At 43.9% G+C, this 20,366-nt stretch overlaps 2 protein-coding genes and 1 long non-coding RNA gene across 5 annotated transcripts in view; 2 read left to right on the forward strand and 1 right to left on the reverse strand.

Moving 5' to 3' along the window:
* Positions 1–16,707, forward strand: part of LOC143217524 (uncharacterized) — a 44,107-nt gene extending 27,400 nt beyond the window's left edge. Inside the window, exons 2-5 of the mRNA XM_076441906.1 lie at positions 13,552–15,511; positions 15,554–15,742; positions 15,785–15,902; positions 16,607–16,707. Coding sequence (XP_076298021.1) covers positions 13,552–15,511; positions 15,554–15,742; positions 15,785–15,902; positions 16,607–16,707 — 2,368 coding nt within the window. The remainder of the gene's footprint in view (positions 1–13,551; positions 15,512–15,553; positions 15,743–15,784; positions 15,903–16,606) is intronic.
* On the reverse strand, positions 5,493–9,631 carry LOC143217569 (uncharacterized). 3 transcript variants are annotated; one of them, XM_076441976.1, is made up of 5 exons: positions 9,343–9,631; positions 8,749–8,919; positions 8,540–8,662; positions 6,850–8,456; positions 5,493–6,773 (listed from the first exon to the last, which is right to left on the reverse strand). In XM_076441976.1, the coding sequence occupies exons 4-5, from the start codon at positions 8,407–8,409 to the stop codon at positions 6,342–6,344; spliced, it is 1,992 nt and encodes a 663-aa protein (XP_076298091.1). In that variant the 5' UTR covers positions 8,410–8,456; positions 8,540–8,662; positions 8,749–8,919; positions 9,343–9,631; the 3' UTR covers positions 5,493–6,341. The 3 variants fall into 3 exon arrangements, with proteins under 3 accessions (XP_076298091.1, XP_076298094.1, XP_076298092.1); XM_076441979.1 differs by lacking the exon at positions 8,749–8,919; XM_076441977.1 differs by having other exon boundaries at positions 8,540–9,631.
* LOC143217630 (uncharacterized) lies at positions 16,029–17,152 on the forward strand. The gene is made up of 3 exons (XR_013010873.1): positions 16,029–16,335; positions 16,607–16,800; positions 16,882–17,152. It is a non-coding gene; the product is annotated as an uncharacterized LOC143217630 (long non-coding RNA).
* The last annotated feature ends 3,214 nt before the right edge of the window (positions 17,153–20,366 follow it).

Raw genomic sequence — 20,366 nt, forward strand, 5'->3', positions numbered from 1 at the left:
CAGCGTCGGTAGTGATTCTGCCGGGGCGAGAGCACTGGCCGATGCCGCCGCTGGTCGCGAGCCTATCACCCTGACTGGCGTGGGGAACCACGTGACCGCCCGTATTTTTGGCGTGCCGGTTTTCCGCTGGATGGTGGTCGTCGTTCCTGCTGGCCTCGTGGTGGTTTCCTCCCTTGCCTCGGTGACCCCCGATGTTGCTGCGGGTCCTGTGGTGGGTACCCTTTTTGTGGTAACCACTGGTTGCGGTCGCGTGGGTTTCCGCGTGGCCACCTCCATCTTGCGCTCGGCCGCTGTTCGCGTGCGCACTACGTGTCGAGCGGTGGGACCCTCGGTCCCTTTGGCGCCCGTGCGTATGCGCACCGCTTGGCGCACGGAGGATTCCGTCGTCGTCGTCGTCGTCGTCGGCGTCGGCGTCGTCGTGGGCCTGCTGGTGGCCGGTGGAGTCCCTCCGGGGCCACCGGTGACCGTAGCTGCGGTCACCGATGGTCGTATGGCCCACTCCGGGATCGTTGGTGTGGGCGGTCTTCCTTCGGTGTTCGGCGGCTCGTCGAACAACTCACAGAGTTCTCCGTAGAAGTCGTCCATCGTTTCTCTGGTGCGTTGCAGTGGCTGCTGCGACTCTTGATCTGGAACTGCTTGCCTGTGACAGAGATTAATACCGTTCGTTATTTTCCGTGGACGGCCGCGCCGGCGTGGTGGTGGGGCCGAATCGGAGCTGGTGCTCGGCGCCGTCCCCTCCGCGGTGGCCCCCGCCGTAACCTCCTCAGGTTCCCCGGGACCCGCGCCGTCTTTTGTATGGGGCTTTAGATCTTGTACGTGGATGTGGCGTGTCCACTTCCCCTTGGCGTCTCGGAGGTCGACGATGACCGGAGACACGATGCGCCCGACCGCGTACGGGCCGTTGTACTTTGGCGCGAGTTTCGCGGCGATGCCCGCCCCTTTGTCGGACAGCGTGTGTTCCTTCTTCCAGACGCTCTCGCCGACGGCGGGTTTCCATTCGCGGTGTCGCAGGTTATAATATTTCTCCTGGCGACCGAACGATTTGGCCAGGTGTAGTTTGGCCAGTTCCTGGGCCTCACGGAGGTTCTTCCACCTTTGCGATGCTGGTTCGGTGTTGTCTCCAGTCGCGGGCTGCCCGGGTGGTCGCAGCTCTCTCCCCTGGTTGAGGTACGCAGGACTATACCCTGTGGACTCGTGCCATGCCGTGTTAATGGCGAACCGTGCCTCGTCCAATTTCTCGTCCCACCGCTCATGATGATTCTCGGTGTATTGCGCAATCATGGTCTTAACGACCTTGTTGGCTCTCTCGACCGGGTTGCAGTGGGGCGAGTACGGCGGCGTGCGTCGATGTTGTGTCCCGGCGGCTCGAAGCATGGAGGTGAAGGGTTCGCCAATGAACTGACGTCCGTTATCCGTGATGATGATTTCGGGAGCTCCGTGCCGGAGGATGACATCCTTCTGAACGGCCGCAGTGACGGCGGCGCTGGTGGCTTTTCAAAGTGGTGTGAGTTCAACCCACTTCGAAAAACGATCAAGTGCGACGAGCAGCCATATGTGGCCTCGGCGTGAACGTGGCAAGGGACCCACGAGGTCAATTGAGACCGTGTGCCATGGTTGTGTCCCTGGGTTCGCGTGTAGGTGTCCCGCTGGCTGCTGCGGTGTTGACTTGTACTGCTGGCAGCTCGTGCAACCACGGACGTGACGAGCTACTTCCCTGAACATTCCGGGCCAGTAGTACCTCTGTGCAAGCCGAACGATCGTTTTGGCTATACCGAGATGCCCGGCGGCGGGGTCGTCGTGGTGCTGGCGGAGAAGGGCTTCCCTTTCCCCGGTTGGTACACAGATCTTCCAGGCGTTGCTGGCCGTCGGTTCGTTGTAATCGAGCTGGTGTAACAGGTGTCGAAACAGTTTCCCCTCGCGTATCTGGTAATCAGGAACGGACGCGGGGTTCTGGCGGACTGCTTCAATCTTCCTCTGGTACCACGTGTCGGTGCGCTGTTTGGACTGGAGCAGATTTATCTCTGGTACTGGGATGTTTCTGGAGAGCGCATCGGCGACGTGGTTGAGTTTTCCGGGTCGATATTCAATCTCGAAATCGTACTGCTGCAGTTCGAGGGCCCATCTTGCGAGCCGTCCCGTTGGGTTGTCGATCTGCTGCAGCCAGCGGAGTGCCTGGTGGTCGGTTACGACAGTAAATTTATATCCCTCGATGTACGGTTTCATCTTCCGGATGCCCCATACTACAGCGAGGCATTCTTTCTCCGTCGCACTGTAGTTCCGTTCGGCCGCGCCGAGAGTGTGGCTCGCGTAGGCGATAACCCTTTCCTCGTCTCCTGTGCCGTGTGTTAGGACCACTCCTAGCCCGTAGTCGCTGGCGTCCGTTTGGAGCGTAAAACGCTCCGAAAAGTCTGGGCACGCCAGTATTGGGGCGGCGACGAGTTTCCGCTTCATTTCCTGGAAGTCCGTTTCTTCGGCCTCGGACCACCTCCATTTCGCGTTTTTCCGCGTGAGTTTGGTTAGTGGTTCCATTAACTCGGCAAAATTTGGTACGAACCGGCGGTACCATGACGCCATCCCGTGGAATCGTCGTACGTCCCGGATGTTTTTGGGCGTGGCGATTTTGGCGATCGCGTCTGTTTTCTCCGGGTCGGTGCGTATTCCTCGTTGGTCCACCACGTGTCCCAAGTATCGGAGGCTGTCCACGCCGAAGCGACATTTATCTGGGTTCAGCCTGAGCCCGGCGGCCCGCAGGCGTTTGAAGACCTCACGCAGATGCTGCTGGTGGGCTTCAAATGTCGGGCTGACGATAATAATGTCGTCTAGGTAGGCGAAGGCGTAGGGCTCTAGTTCCGGTCCGATGATACGGTCTAGGAGTCGCTGGAACGTTGCTGGTGCCGAGTGCAGGCCAAACGGCATTACTTTGAACTGGAAGAGCCCTTTGCCGGGCACCGTGAACGCCGTCAGCGGTCGGCTGGTGTCTTCTAAGGGCACCTGCCAATATCCGTTCTTCAGGTCGAGCGTCGTTAGGAACTTGGCGCCGCGCAGCTTGTCAAGCGTTGCTTGTATGTGCGGCAGCGGATACGCGTCTTTCTCTGATCGCTCGTTCAACTTCCTGAAGTCGACGCAGAACCGTGGCTTCCCGTCCTTTTTCCTCACGACGACGACGGGCGAGCTCCAGGGGCTGCTGGAGGGCTCGATTACCCCGTCTCGTAACATTGTTTCGACCTCAGTGTCCATGACGGCCTGCATTGCTGGGTTTCGGGGGCGGTACCGTTGTTTGACCGGAGTCTCGTCCTTCAGCTTAATTCGGTGTTGTACAAGATTGGTACGGCCGGACACTGTGCGAAATAACTCCATTTCTGTGGCGACGAAACTATCCAGTCGCTCGCGGTCAGCGGTGCTGAGGGTGCGTAAACCTTTCTCTGTTTCTGGATCCGGCTGTGCTTCGGCGATGTACGCCACGGGCCACGCGGCGCCGTCGGCCGGAGGTTGTATATTGATTCCCAGAGCGGCTATCGTCTGTATGCCCAGTAGTACCTGCGGCCCCATCTTGGGCAGCACGGTAAATTCGTGTTCCCATTCATATCCCATGGTGACGAATGGGAGTCGTAGCGTGCCGTTGGGTCGTGTATTCGATCCGTCCGCCATTCCGACCAGGCCGGTGGTTGCTTGGGGAACGATGCCCTGTTCTCGGGCCCATTCTTGCACGTCTTCGTTGACGCAAGACAGTTGTGCGCCTGTGTCGAGGAGGGCTTCTACCTGTCGGCCCAGGATTAGTATCGATAACCGTGGTCTGGGTGTAAAATTTATTACCGGGGCCTGCGGTCGGTCTACTGCGACAGGCCCCTTGACCCGTTTCCCGACGTATTCCCGGTGTACTGGTTGCTTGGCGGGTGACACTCCCGTGTGAGCACTCCGTCGCGTCCGCACCGTGCACAAAATCGGCGGTATATGTTACGGCATTCGAAACGGTTGTGGCCCCGCTGTTTGCACCGCCAGCAATGCGTGATGGGGCTGTATCTATCGTTCGCGGCCGTTGCCGATTGCTGACCGGCGCCGCTTGTGGCCGCCACGTCAGGCGTGCGATGTTCCGGGCCGGCTTCGTAGGCGGTGCCCCGTGTAGGAGGCCGCTGCATTTTGTTTTTTCGCTCGAGGGCCCTCTCGATGCGTTGCACCTGGCCCAATAGGTCATCCAGATCTTTGACGTGTGCCGGGTTGACGACGACGGTATGTTCTGGTAACATGTTTTCGTACACCGTCTCGAGGTAATCGGTGGTCGGTATGTCGGCCCGTCGCATCAACGTGATGAGAGCGTTCATATATTTTTGAAACGGCTCTCCGGGCTTCTGCACGCGTTCTCGGGCTTCCCGTTCCCGCTGCAGCTGTGTTTGTTCCGCGGCGAAGTTAGCTATGAACTTCTTTTTGAAGTCCGCCCACGTGTTGATCCCGTGTTTGCTATTACGGTACCAGACTTGCGCGTCTCCGCGCACGAGCTCGGTAATTCCCCGCAATAATTCCGCGTCGGAGAGGCAGTACGTCTCTTGTAACTCCGCGAGACGTTCCACGAATGCATGCGGGTCTTTCCCGTCCGTGGTACATGCCCATTTTCGCATGCGATCCATGTTTCTTCCGGGGTCGTCTGGCGACTCGACGGTGATGAACGTTTGCGTGGGTGGTTGTGCGGGCGGCCCGCTGGCCGCTGGTTTCGGGTCGTCCATCCTGAACAATCGTTCGGGCAGACAGAACAGGTCCTCCGTCTGCTCACGGATACAGTTTTCCCAGTGTTGTCGGAGTTCCTCCGGTGTCCCGGTGATTGGTACACGTAGACGTCGCAGTTCGGTGAGGATTCGGTTCACTTGTATCCTGGTGACTCGTACCGGGTCCTGGGGCATGCCCTGTCGGCTGCACTGTGTCCTTGGTTTACGCGACGCGTTCGAATTTTGCCCGTGCGGTTGCAGTAACGCTGGGTGCCCCGAGATGGCGCGCACTCGCACTCGTGTTCGTCGGCACTGTCACTGGCGATCGGCGCTAGATGTCGCGGCACTGTCACACTTGTCCGATGTCACTGGTCATCCTGATCGAACGCGAGATGCCGCGCGCGATGCATCACTTCCGACCGGCGAGGTGTCCGCACGCTAACCTCGAAATTTTGCCACGTGGCCGTTATTCCGACGCGTGATTTTCGCACCAGGTCCCTGTTCGGGCGCCATGTAACGGTTCTGCTTCCGGCGGAGATGTCGTCGCGGCGTCGTACCCTCTCGTGCTGCGATAGCTCGTCGTGCCAGGTTCGTGAATCGGCGAGAGAATCGACGGAAGCTGAAATTGGACGAAGTGCGCGGGGTGTGAAATAACGACAACGTGTTTATGTATTTCCGGGCTCACTCAACGTACGTTCGCGGACTCATTGTGTGGATGAATCGTGTTACCGGCCCGTGCTTCTACTGGCGCTTCTGGTGCTTCTGGTGCGACCGTTTATCGCGGCGCGACGCACAGTGGTCCCAAAGCCCGAAAACGTGGACAAAACCTCAAATCGTATTAAAAAATTATTGGATCTGCTTGAAAATTGGTATTAACCCGTTTTTGGGGTTGCTGATTACGAATCTGAACTTAAAATAAAAAAAAATAAAATGGCGGATCCAATATGGCGGACATAAACATTAAAAAATTATTGGATCTGCTTGAAAATTGGTATTAACCCGTTTTAGGGGTTGCTGATTACGAATCTGAACTTAAAATTACAAAAAACAAGATGGCGGATCCAATATGGCGGACATAAACATTAAAAAATTATTGGATCAGCTTGAAAATTGGTATTAACCCGTTTTAGGGGTTGCTGATTACGAATCTGAACTTAAAATTACAAAAAACAAGATGGCGGATCCAATATGGCGGACATAAACATTAAAAAATTATTGGATCAGCTTGAAAATTGGTATTAACCCGTTTTAGGGGTTGCTGATTACGAATCTGAACTTAAAATTACAAAAACAAGATGGCGGATCCAATATGGCGGACATAAACATTAAAAAATTATTGGATCAGCTTGAAAATTGGTATTAACCCGTTTTAGGGGTTGCTGATTACGAATCTGAACTTAAAATTACAAAAAACAAGATGGCGAATTCAATATGGCGGCACAAAATTATTCGTTATTCTCAAAAATTGTTTATCAAGATTTTAAACATAGTCATTATAAATCAAATTAATTAAAAAAAAAGATAACTTAGTTTTTAATACATAGTATATAATATAATATCAATATAATATAATAATATAATAGAATATAAATTACAATATAATATAAATTACGATATAATATAACAGGATAACATTTTGAACATCTACTCAGTATCGGCATCTGGTTCCGTCTCTTCTATTCTGTTATTTACTTCCGGTGTCTGTAGCAATGCAATTGCTTCTGGAAATAGGCTGCGTAATTTTTTTTTTGGTAATTTTCTGAAACTCGATATATACGGGTCGGAATTTAAAAGAAGTCGATGCATTACATCCTCCATCGTTTTAAGACGAGAAGATTTCCGTGATAAATTTTCTCTAAATTTTTTGATACATTTATTAAGAGACTCCTGAGCGTCCTCAGACATTTGTCCAATAGGAAGGTTTGATGTTTGTATTATCTGGGCTCCATGAATTAATAGTTTATGCACAGAGGTCGGCATATAATACCAAGGATACAGATCCACGTACAGCTTCGCAGTGTCCATGGAATATTGATAAAATTTTGTGGAATCTATTCCAAATCCACTTGAAATAACCTGCAATACAATATGAAAAAAATATAATTAATGTTCATTAATTCTCTTTATTAGAGTTAAGACTGCTTGAAATTACCTGCAGTATAATATAGAAACGTTTAATTAGCGTTTCATCAACTCCGGTTACAAGAGCTGATATCTTATAGTCTTCAAAAAATCGTCGGGCTGTATTGCCATCATTGGTAGTACCAAATCCCGGCTTAGGCATATCTACAACTAATCCTAATTCACAACGGAGACCGTTTTGAATGATACGTTTCCGTTCTTGTACCTTTTCTTTTTCTTCGTGATTGCGTGCTTGCCATTTTTGAATGCCCAATTTATAGGACAGATGCAAACAGCATTCAAAGAAACGTATCCAAGCATGTAGCGTAGAAAGCCCGAAACGCACGTGATCTTGATTTACTTCCTTCTGTGCAATCATGTCTAAATCATTAAATTGTTTTGACGTTGCTCCACATAGGAAACAACGTTGCGCAGAAGCAGTGTGTGTGACAGCATTGCACACTTTTCCGTCGACCATAGTTAAATTTAAGTTATATTTTACTACAACTTCTTTTCCTCCTATTACCGTTTCCAGTGGTTTCAGGTGTATTATTTGCTCCTCTATTTCTGAAACCTCGTTGATAGTGACTTCTGTCGTTTCGTGGAGAAATTGAATTTTTATTGGCCTACAGAAACGAGGTGAGGAAGTCCTTGGATTTTTCCATATGATAGTTCCATCTTCAGACAACAACTGTAGTGGAACTATTGTTGTCAAAAATATATCGCTATCCCATTTTGTATTATCGGAGAATGTTTGTTTGTAGATACTTTGCCCGGAGGTTCCGTCACACCCCCATTTGCAAATTAGCATCATACTTTTTAGTGTTTTCTCCTCCAACCTATTAATTACAGTATTTTGTACTAGTAAAATACGTCGGGTGGTATGGTCTAAGAGACCCTGCAATTTGACTTCCGCACTGTATTCCTTAATAATAATATCCGCTGTGGGAGGATAGCATTCTTTTTTACAGTTTAATATAAGTTTATAGCTTGGAAATAAATGAGAATTATTTTCCAAAGCTAGTATTCTTAGGTCTACGTAGTCGCCTTTTGACAAGTGTTTTTCAACAATATATGCTACTGCAGCTTCGGCGGATAATGATTTCTCCTTTTTGAATTTTGAAGATTCAATGTATTCTGCAGCTTTTGATGGATTTTTTATAATGTTTTGCAGAACTTTCGACGCAGCCAAATTTCCAGTTGCTCGAAGGCTCATTTGTGTAGCGTAAGATAGTTCTTGTACCGAGACAGTAGATCGGATCTCTTCCGTTTTCCTCCGCTTTGTATGTTCAGTACAATTTATAAATTCTACAGAAGGACGGCCACCGCCTTTCTGTGCAGGTTGAGTGACTGCAGCTACAGGTATCCGAAAGGCTACCATTTCATTCAGCCAATCGGCACATTTTGTAAAAAATCTGCTCTCTGTCCTCTTATAACTTCGCCACCTTCCGCGCATTGCGTAAAATAATTTCGCCAGGGCAGACTTCATTTCATTGTCTACTTCGATGATGCATTTATTTTTCTCCAACACTTTGTTTTTTAAATCATCAATTATGACATCATTTTTCTGATTCAAAGAGTGTTTTATCATGAGAAAAACTTGTTTTCTTGTGAATCGAATTTCACTATCACGAGATCCTGAAAATAAATGGAAAAAATATAAATATTACAAAACTGAATATTACATTTAAATAAATAAATATGTCGTAAATAAATATTACGTTTCAACCATCGGAGTACTGGGATCTATAGTGCTGTGCCGGGGGGTCATTTCTGACTCACCACCTTCACTAATACAGACACGTTCACAGTTTCTCGGGGTTCCCTCAGGTACAATATACCATCTTGACGGTCAAAAATTAGAGGGTTAAACATCTGTTTAAGAGTCAAAGTAAAAGCAAAGCATATTTGTGTGTTGGTCGGGGATTACCTGACCACCCCTCTACCTTCCCTCTCGCTCTTTCATATTGATCTCTACGAGGGGGACGACTGACTCTCGGGAAGGCCAACTCTACCCTTTGTATTGTATAAAGCAGGTATTCGCACTTCATAGTTCCCAAAGAAGCATTCACGTTACTTTACGTATAAAACCAGCGTTTGTCTTCGAAAAATATAAAAAAATTTCAGATATATTGTATGATTGTTTATAAAAAAAACTGGCAATTTGTGTCCTCCATACGTTCTAAGCATAATCCTTCAAAAACTGTTTAAATTTTATAGAAAAACTTGGTGGATATCTCTCACAGTTTGAGAAGAAATGCAACGGAAGCTCACAAAATACCTACTCTGCATTACAAAAAACAGTGATACGAAAAACGGGGCAAATTGGGGCAGCTAATTTTTTTAAGAATTGCAACATAATAGTATAAACTAGAAGCTCGAACAAGTTTTAGCGCAAGAAATTGCACGAGACTCAACTTTTACCCAAATCTTTAAAATTTATGCCTTCACTTTTACCCTTTCTTCTCCATACATAGTTATCAGTTAATAATAAATATTTTGCACTAAAAACTATGCAACTTACCTCCACAAACAGCATCCATAATGCACACTTAAAATCGATACGTTCCAATACAATTTACGCACTGTACAGTTAGATCTCGCACTGAGCTTGGAAGAGTACGAAGGCACTGTCTAATGAAACCGAAGTTCGGACTGCGACTGTTGGTCAGGTATAAAAATGCGACCTTTTTGCCGTTTACCTCCAAGTAGACATACTCTTAGAGTAGCCAACCCCACAATTAAAACTTACCTAGCTGAAAGTTCATTTTTTAGGTTTTGTCCACGTTTTCGGGCTTTGGGACCACTGTGCGACGCGATCGCGTGGACCTGGTGATGGATACCGGCGACTGGGTTCAGGAGGAACGGTTCAGGAAAACCCGGCCACGAGTTGGGAAGTCCCTCGTGGCGGTTCTACGGCAAATGTAGAGGATGCTGCCCCTACATTTAATCGTCTCCGGTAGCTGTCGGAGTTCTCGGGATGCTGCCCGAGAAGGGTGTTCGGGATGCTGCCCGAACGGCAGAGAAGGATGCTGCCCTCTCTGTTTGGCGTGCTTGCTGTCACGCCGGTAGGAAACGCCGGTGTCGAGGAGGCCGATGCTGCGGACAACTCGACGACGAGCGTGGGAAAGTAGGAAAGTATCAATAACACTTACCAATACTTTGGGATGTGCCCAGGATGCTGCCCAGGCTGGAAAAGAGGCCCGTGCCTCGTTTGCATCGCCTTTTATAGGCGAAGATTGGTGGTGGGGGAATGGTGTGAAGGAAACGGATGTGTGACGTCGAGTTTCCGCTTTCCTCAAGATGGCGGAACCTCGGCGTCCGTTTCCCGCCGAATATGGCTTGGAGCGCGGGATCGTGCAACGTAGCGCGTCGTATACGGACGGCGCGTTCGGTGATCTTCGGCGTCGTCTCATAGTGACAGGCCTGCCTCGTACAGGTCTGTTACAATTTAAACAATCTTTAAATAAATAAATTTTTATAATTTGTTTCTATATTCGTTACTTAAATTGTTATTTCAATAATTTATTGTTAAAATAATTGTTTAAACAAATTTTTATAATTTGTTTCTAAATTCGTTACTTAAATTGTTATTTCAATAATTTATTGTTAAAATAATTGTTTAAACAAATTTTTATAATTTGTTTCTATATTCGTTATTTGAATTGTTATTTCAATAATTTATTGTTAAAATAATTGTTGAAACAAATTATAAAAATCTGTACACAAAATTATTGAAATTCAATAAATTAGTGAAATAACAATTTAAGTAACGAATATAGGAATAAATTATAAAAATTTATTTATTTAAAGATTGTTTGAATTATAAATAACGAAAAATATCTACTTACATAATAAATATATAAGACCGAACTGACCGAACCCAATACAGAATACAGAATGATAGAACCGAAATCCGGAACCGAAATCCAGAACCGAAAAATAACAGTTATAGAACCGAAATAATATCGGTTCTCCAGAACCGTAACCGTAACCGATATAAGCCAGAACCGATATTCTCGTAACAGTTATAACATCATTTCGGTTCTTCATAACTGTTTCCAGAACCGGAACCGATATCATAACAGTTTTCAGTCCCTGAAGCTGATGAACGGTTGCACCATGCTGACTATTCATCGGCTCGATCAATCCAGTCGAGCTTAGCTCGGCTCGCACCGAGCGTGCCATTCGTACGAAACGAACGGCTTACATGAAGGAATCGACTCGAAATAAATTCAAGCGTAATACGACTTTGAAGTTCTCGCAGTGCCACGTTCAAATTATTAAGTTGGATGTAGAACTGTGACTTATGAGATAGTCGGCTACTCGGGTAAGCCATGAGATACCCGGGTAAACGAAAATTACCCGAGTACCCGGGTATCCCATATACATACTCGGGTAAAGGTACTAGCTCTAGTTGGATGTGTCTTATCGTGATTATTAATGTATATTTTTTCAGATTTTACATACTTTGTGTGCGAACAGGTTTTAAAAAATTGGAAAATACCAAACATTCGAAAAAATGCATATTTCCTATTGAAGTTTGGGAGATACCAGTTACATGTATAAAAATTCAGTAATGAGATATTGTTGAAACAACCGTTTTTAATTTTTTTCAGAAATTTGTATGTAGTGCATCGTTGTATAGTGCATTGATTCGATAAACTTCTTTATCCACACAAGTACATATTGTAATAAAAATTGCACGAAATGTAAATAAATAGAATTTTTAGTCCTCACTAGGTTTGGTGTTAAAAATAATAAAAATCAATTTTTTCGATATTTCTTTACCTTTTGTAGGTGTATTATGTAATAGTGAACATTCTTGTATTCAGAAAAATAATATACAAACTTTAAGAAAATCATTTTAAAAATATTTTATTTGCCTATATTTTAATATGTGAACAAGACTTCCAGCAGATACGATTAGTGCAGACGGCAAGGTCTCCCGTTGCGAATCGAATGTTGGACCCCAGAACGAATCCCACACCGATTGATTTTCTGTTTCGTTAAACACTTTTTTTCTTCTTTCCTAACCATATAATTGTTATAGTGATATTCTAAATATATTGTCGAAGCAATATTTATATTGCATTTTTACGTTTGTTAAAAATGTTCACTATTACATAATACACCTACAAAAGGTAAAGAAATATCGGAATAATTTATTTTTATTTTTTTAAAAATACGATGCACTATATAAAAAATTCCGAAAAAAATAAAAAACGGTTGTTTAAACAATATCTCATTACTGAATTTTTATATACCTGGTATCTCCCAAACTTTGATATTTTTTAGAATTTATGGAAATGTCCAATTTTTTAAAACCTGTTCGCAAAGTCGGTAAAATATGAAAAAATATACATTAATAATAACGATAAGACACATCCAACATAAAAATTTAAACGTGGCACTGCGAGAACTTCAATGTCGTATCACACTTGAATTTAATTCGAGTTGATTCCTTCATGCGAGCCACTCGTTTCGTGCGAGTACTCGACTCGTCTCGCACTCGGCTCGCACTTTTGCTGACGCATACGCTTGCCACGGACTCTCAGACGTGTACGTAGTATGTACATACAGGCAAAATTGAATGCAGTGGGAACTCCAGTTTTTCGCGAATATATCGTAAAATAAGACCGAGCAGCGGTAACATATGTAGGGAAAAGTGGTTCAGAATGTTGAATGGCACAACATATTATATTTAAATGTTAACATAATCGGGGTGAATCAAAGTAGTCATTGTTACCTGTAGGTTATTAAATAGTTTTTGCATTTGTCAAACAGCATTTTTTAATTAATTTTCATTGATTTTTTTTTTCAAAACAAAATTGTTTAAATATCTATTTTATATAATGTTATATTTTATTTAATGTTTTTACAAATAGGGGGGATCGAGAAAAAATTTATATAATAATTTTATTTTACCAATATTAATATTGTTTAATTATTTAATTCCTTTGTAACCGGGTAAGATGGTGAAAAGTGTCCTTGAGCCGAATTGTATGCCCGATGGATCATTCGACTATTTTTTTTTAATTGATTGATTCTTTGTTTTTTATTTCTGACTATACTATACTATAATAAAAGATAATGGAACATCGAAAATTGGTCTTTCTATATATGCTTTACTTTTACAAGTATCGGAACATCTGCTTTCCTCACTGAATGTTAGAGAAGGCAAATAATTGCTTTTTAATTGATTCCATCGACCATATACTTCGTCTCAAGGGCAAAAACGAGTATATAGCCGCAAGTGTCCCCTTTACGGACCTGTTTTTAAAAAGGTTGATAATTTAAAGTTGTCAAAATTAAAATTATCTTACATGAACGCTGCATCGCGATATTCAGCCTCGGACGGCCGCCAGCGCGCGGTATAGCCGCTGGACGGCTACGTTTGCCACCCTCCGTGTACTTTCTTGTATGCGACCGCAAGAGCATTTACCTTCGTGAAGATTTACGAAGAGGACGTGTCGTCACGGAAGACGGAAGAATCCTTTCATTTGTGGAAGACAACAAAAAACAAGTGCATAAGTCAAGAAAGAAGAACTGCAGCCCCAAATCGAAGAGTCAAGATGAAGGGGTGAATGATAGTTCGGCGACAGGCGAAGCAGCGTTCACTTGAAATAATTTTAATTTCGCGATTTTTTTAAGTATCACCATTTTCAAAAACAGATCTGTAAAGGGGAGACCATATCCCTATAGCAAGTTTTTTTTTGTATTCTATTTGCAGAAGACAGCAGTTAGCAAAGCTTGCCACGGAGAAGCATTGTACAGCAGCGGAAAATGCAGTACCGGTATCAAGTGCACTTGAAGAGGAAATGGTGTGGGACACAAACATCGAAAATTTCATGGCAGTGCCCAAAGGAATCGAAGAAGTAACATGCGACGTGCAGGCAGAAACTGCCACCGACGAAGAGGAGTACTTCGTAGTGGAAGAAATAATATTCGACGCGCAGGCAGAAGCTGCCACCGACGAAGAGGAGCACTTCGTCGTGGAAGAAGTAACATGCGACGTGCAGGCAGAAACTGCCACCGACGAAGTGGAAATGGTGTGCGACGCAAACACCGAAAATTTCATGGCAGAGTCCATAAGAAACAAAGAAGTAACATGCGACGTGCAGGCAGAAACTGCCACCGACGAAGAGGAGCACTTCGTCGTGGAAGAAGTAACATGCGACGTGCAGGCAGAAACTGCCACCGACGAAGTGGAAATGGTGTGCGACGCGAACACCGAAAATTTCATGGCAGAGTCCATAGGAAACAAAGAAGTAACATGCGACGTGCAGGCAGAAACTGCCACCGACGAAGAGGAGTACTTCGTCGTAGAAAAAGAAACGACGACCGAACCAGAGGAAGTATCATCCCTTTCGGAAGGGTTGAGCATAGCTGACATGCGCCACGTCTTTTACCAGGTACAGGAGGCAAGCGAGCATTCGAAAAAATACGGATGTACAACCAAGAATCTGCAAATAGAAAAGATGATTAGATCGGGCTTGGAAACAACTATGGTTCTGAAATGCACGATGTGCGATCATAGAGCAAATGTCCGTAGCCAACGTGGTGATACTAAAGCGATGAACATCAACCACGGTGTAGTCGCCGGAACAATAACCACCGGAGGCGGATACGCACAAGCGGAAGAATTTTTGGCGGCCCTGAACATCCCCATGATGAGCAAGAAAAAATATCAGAGTTGTCATGACGTCGTCGTCCTTAAAGTAATTGCTGCTGCGGAAAAGGTAATGTTAGCAGCGGCCGCAGAGGAGATAAGACTAGCCATTGAAAGAGGCGATGTCATAAACGGAATTCCACATATTCCTGTCGTGTGTGACGGAACCTGGATGAAGAGGTCTTACCGAACAGGAAAATATGACTCCATAGCTGGTGTCGGCGTGATAATAGGCTATTACACGAAGAAAGTTTTATTCGTGGGAGTCAGGAATAAAGACTGCAGCATTTGTCGTGAAGCGTCGAAGAAGGATCAAGAACCGCGGGAACACGAATGTTTCAAGAATTGGAGCAGAAACGAAACGTCCACCAAAATGGAGAGCGACGCCATCGCAGAAGGCTTCAGGACAAGTATTGAAAAACGAGGATTGATATATTCGACGATCATTGGTGACGGCGACAGCAGCGTCTACAAAACAATTCTGGACTGTGATCCATACAAGACGTTGATTCGCGTGAAGAAAATAGAATGCACGAATCATTTGTTGCGCAATTTCTGCCACAAAATGAAAGAAATTGCGAAGAAGACTCCAGCCGGGTACTACAGGCGAATCGTGGAAGCATGTATTCGGCGGATGCGAACGGGAATTGTGAAAGCTGCAGAACACAGAGCCAATGAGGATTTGCCTCTAGCAGAGAAGATAAGGAAGTTATATGAAGATGTAACGAATGTACCCAGTCATGTTTTTGGAGAGCACAAACGGTGCAACGAAATAAGATACTTCTGCGATGGGACACCGAAGGAAGATGAAGAAAACATTGTTCCAGATTTAACGAACATAGGAGTGTATCAACAGATAGAGGAGATCATTGGACGCCTGGCGGCGCATGCAGAGAGTCTCCTCTACCTGACCAACAATAACATGGTGGAGAGCTTCAATTCCATAATCCCGAAGTACACTGGCGGAAAGAGATTACATTTCGGCCAAAGGGGATCATACAGTGCAAGATGTCACGCTGCTGTAATTCAGTACAACACGAAGGATGTATTGTCTTGTTTATAGAGAGAGTTTCAAAACGAGCCGCCAAAAGTTTTGCTAAAGATGGAGGAACGACGCAGAAAGAGAGTCTTGGCAAATAACCAAAGACAGAGGACTACGAAGAGAACATGCAACAAGTTCCGTGCAACGAAAGATGCTGATTACGGACCAAATGCACAGGCGCCAGACATGGAGGAACCTATATATATTCTAGCAAGGGAAAATCATTTGAAAATGCTAAGCGATTGGAAATAGGATAGGGACAACGTTCAGCGGAATACAGTTGGACAATGGAAAAGCGCAGAGTGGCTGATAAAAAAGTCAAAACTTTTGACAGCGTCCAACTTTGGCGTAGTCTACTCTATCCATAGAGGTACGCTGGTGAGTGTAGCGCGCGGGCGTGTTGGAAAGGATTCGTAGGGGCAATAGTAGGCTATGGTGGGGGTATGGTTTAGTACCACAGTACCACAGCCTTGGCATCAGTGCCTCGGTTCTTGCATCACTGCCACGTACGTCCCCAAAACGTACGTTTCAGTTCCAGTTCACGTCCAAATATCCTACGTCCATTCAGTACTTTCCAAGATTGTCTCTAGGACTTAAATTTTGGACGTTTTAGTAATGTCCGTTTCTTTTACCAAAGTTCCCTAGGACTTAAATTTTGGACGTTTTAGGAATGTCCGTTTCTTAGGTTTTACCAAATTGGACGTTTGAGCAGGGCCGCTTTATGAATCTAACCTGAAATCGTCGCGCATGCGCGAGAAAAGATGCACCATATCGGAACACTGTCCGCTGCATCAGCAATATTGGTATGTAGATACAAAAAGAATCGCTCTACGTATCCCAAGTAGCCACAAGTAGCCACGTACGTCCCTAAAACGTACGCAGAATGGACGTAGGACGTTTGGACGTGAACCGTACGTTTTAGGGACGTACGTGGCTACTTAGGATTGAACATTAAATTATTATATTATATATTATATATTATATAAATTATTATATTCATAATCATAGCTGTACATCTCATCCTATTACTGTAATTAGTATATCTTTTTTCATAAAAACATATTTTATTTCTAGTTACAGCCTCCAGCGGGGAATTGCTGACTCTAAACAGACCCAGAGAGTTTGAAAGAAGACAGCAGGAAGCGGAACCAAGAAGTTACAGCAGTCGGAAGTAAGAAGAAAATGTACTGTTCGTGGATGATCCTTGGACGAACATGGATATTCCTGTGCTCATTGGGAGGGAGCCGGAGCTCTCCGATAATCAACTAGTGAGTTGTCTTCTAACTACATACACATATACGTATTTTATATAGTCTTCGTTGCATTAATGTTGTATTTATATGTTACAGACAAGAATATTGCGAGAGAAGAAGAGAGAGAGAGAGCGGCATCGCGGCGAGCGCGGGGGACGCGGAGGAGGCGGTAGGAGCGCGGGAGGAAAAAGTATTATAGTCAACAACTGTTACTAAATAAACTTTATAATGACGAAATAAATATTAACAAATCTTACTACACTTGTGTTGTGTTATGTATCCCGTACCCTTTGCGTTATGTATCCCCTTCCCGTAATCCAGACCTGGGCGACGCTGGCTCAAAAAACACATGTTGCTGCTACCCCTTTAGCGGAGTGGGCGTGGTGGGGACTGTCTTAGCTAGCAAGAGAAGGAGAGAAGCAGCAACTTATGTTTTTTTCGAGCCAGCGTCGCCCAGCGGGGTATCTATAAATACGGACTTCTTTTATACGCGAATCCCGGACCCTTGCGATGCTCGTAGGCGTAGGCCGTAGGCACCAGTAGGCACACGGACATTGTACATACACGTCGCTCGAGCGGTGTGTATGCACCACTACTTTCACGCTTGAGCACACCGACGCTGCAGCATCGTCAGCCATACTGTTACGTCACGCCGGCGATCATAGCTTCTCCGACGGGCAACATGCAGCTGAATATTCCAAAACTATTGTTTGGAAACCTAAAGGAATGACTTTTGAAGCAAACAGCGCACCAGATTGATGTTTCATCTAACGGATTTTTATTACGAAAAAGCCCCATCGTTGCGTTATCGAGAAATAGAAGGGCAATCGTCGCGAAATCTTGTCATGCTCGTAGGCCGTAGGCACACGTACACGTCGCTCGAGCGGTGTGTATGCAGTATGCATCAACACTCTCTTGCTTGAGCACACCAACGCTGCAGCATTGCGTCAGCCAAATTGTGATGTCACGCTTGCTGACGAATCCTATCTTACCGGCAACATATTTTCTGCTTCCTCTGTTTTACCGCTACAGTGCGCTACAGTGACTGCTGTCACCGTCGTAAGGATATCTCGTTGGCGCTGCTCGACATTCAACTCTAGAAGGTGTACCCAGCTCCCCTACTGGACAGAAATGTTATTATTTTGCTTCGTCTACCGGCCGCTTGCTCGTTTATAGCGTGACGATCAATCTCGTCCAAGGTCACTTGAGGAGACGGCCCCCTTAATAACTCGTTAACGAAGCCGCGGACGACATTATTTCAAAGAAAAATGTCGCTTGAAATGATCGCAGGAACCTCCAATTCGGCTCCGGACCTAATTTTGAGACACACTGTATAGATATAAACGCTAACTCACCTATACACAGTTACTCGCGTGACTCACACAACTCTATACCGTAGCTATATGTACATGCGTACAATCAATATTTAAAGTGTGAAAAGGGTAGAAATTTATACAGTTTCAAATAAAATTAAATGTTCATTATAAATTTATTTTCGTTTACAATGTTTTGTATAATATTGCGATGCTTTGTTGAATAACAGTGTTTGTGATTCTTGAACATTTTTTAATTTTCCCCTTAGTATGTCATTTATATGTTTTATATACATATTTAACATGTAATTAAAAATTTGGTAAAAAATATGATATTTTAATTTTCCGGCATGTACATCATGTGTAGTTTTAAAAATTATATTTTCTTCCAGGTATTGCATGGCTCTTTGTGTTATATTACTGTCGCATATATTATTAGTAATAATTGAATAAAAGTATCCATTAGGAAATCACTGTCAAATAGCTTTTCTAATTCTGCAACTTGACACAATGCTTTACAGTCTTCGCATTCAGATTTTATAGTATTTGCAACAGCATCTAAAATATTCTTTGTATGTGCGTCACTTACGCTGTTAAAAAATATCTGCAAATCAGTAAAAGAATGTTCTACCTCTAAATTTTTCGTTCTATTCATATTAATAATATGGTTGGCCTGTATAAAATATTCAGAACTATCATCTTCACAATTTCCTTTGTATGATATTCGTCTACCGAAATTGTTTATAAAAATGCTTTTGTAATAATGTATAAATAATGAACATGTAGGACTTGCATTTCTCCCTCCATGGCTACGAACCAAACTAAAAAAGTTTTCTATAGCATCCTGGTTAAAATTTCTCCCTGCAAAATTAATATTTAATATCTTTAATTGATAATTTAGTGCGATGATATTTTTTAATGTAAATATCCAATTTTTTAGTACAATGGGATGCACTTTATCCATTGGTTTTTTTTTTATAAATTTCATCGATGCGATTATTTTAATCGCTTTATTCCAGATATTCATATTATGGGAATATGTACTTTTGTTGAAACCTTCATTGTAAAAATTGTTTAAAGTGTCAAATAAATTATTAAAAAAGTTTAATAATTTTGCAGTATGTGTTGGATCTGGTGATAATATGACACTGTGGTCTCCCTGAATGGGCTTATAATTAGCATAGAAATTAATAACTTTTGTAAATGTGCTACTAAAAACTTGAGTACAGTACGCCACTTTCATTTTTTTATCAATGTCGTATGTCCCATTTATATGTTCCCATTTTGCTGTTAATAAGTTAGTGCCATCGAGGGAGAACTGCAAGTCTTTTGTTAATAAATTATTTCTCATGCACCTCATTAAGTGAGGAATATCATACAAAGGAATTATTTCCTGATTACAAATAGAAATAGTCTGATTATCCGAATTTGCGATTAAAGTATTGATTGCCTTTACGTTGTTTGCGTTCTGGTAGCAAACAGAGGCAATGACGTGAAAGCCAATATTTTTCGCTGCTGTTGCAATACGTTCATACATATCTGTAATATCTGAATAGGTACTGCTGCTATTACAGAATGTAAATGCAACAGTCTGTTTCCACGGCCTTGCACCGTATATGCCTTTCAGCATCCAGACTGTTGCATGGTACGCAAATTGTACGTTTCCCTTCTTATCTAAATATACGCCCTCTACATTGTCTACTATTGTGTTATACTGTAGTCCCGCAGATAGTTTAATTTCATCGAAAATTAATATGCAATATATTTCCTTTGCTGTGAAGGATTTAACATTTTCTTCCATTGCTTTAAAAACACTATTGCATATTCCCGGTTGAATATCTAACTGTGTCATTAATTTTTTTAATGTTACTGTAGAGGGCAGTAACAGTAGATTCTGGAAAATAATTCCTGGGACTTTTTTTCCAAATGGATAAAGCGACTATTTTTTCTTGCAACGTAAATGACCTTTTGCAATGTGTTCTACTTACGTTCCTATGGTAACATAAAAATAAATTTTTAATGTGGTCGGGCACAGATTCCCAGAATTTGTGACTTATAAAATTATCTGCTGCTTGTAGCCTCTTTCTGTATTCTGCGTTCCGGATGTTATACTTGTTAATCTTCTTCTGCAATAACAGTATTGCCTGATAGTACTTGCTGTTCTCCTTAGATAGGCGGTCGGCAGATGCTGTGTTGAAAAGTTTCAAAATAAACCCTGAAAAATATAATTAAATTATTGTATTTGTGCTATTTAAATTATATGTTATC

This window comes from Lasioglossum baleicum, chromosome 17, assembly GCF_051020765.1.
Source record: "Lasioglossum baleicum chromosome 17, iyLasBale1, whole genome shotgun sequence".
NCBI lineage: Eukaryota > Metazoa > Arthropoda > Insecta > Hymenoptera > Halictidae > Lasioglossum > Lasioglossum baleicum.

Excerpts from the sequence above, each read along its gene's own strand:
- LOC143217569 (XM_076441979.1), bottom strand. The coding sequence starts at position 8,409 with ATGATAAAACACTCTTTGAATCAGAAAAATGATGTCATAATTGATGAT. Across the intron at positions 6,774-6,849 it reads GTTTCTATATTATACTGCAG|GTTATTTCAAGTGGATTTGG; the intron begins GTAATTTCAAGC and ends ATTGTATTGCAG.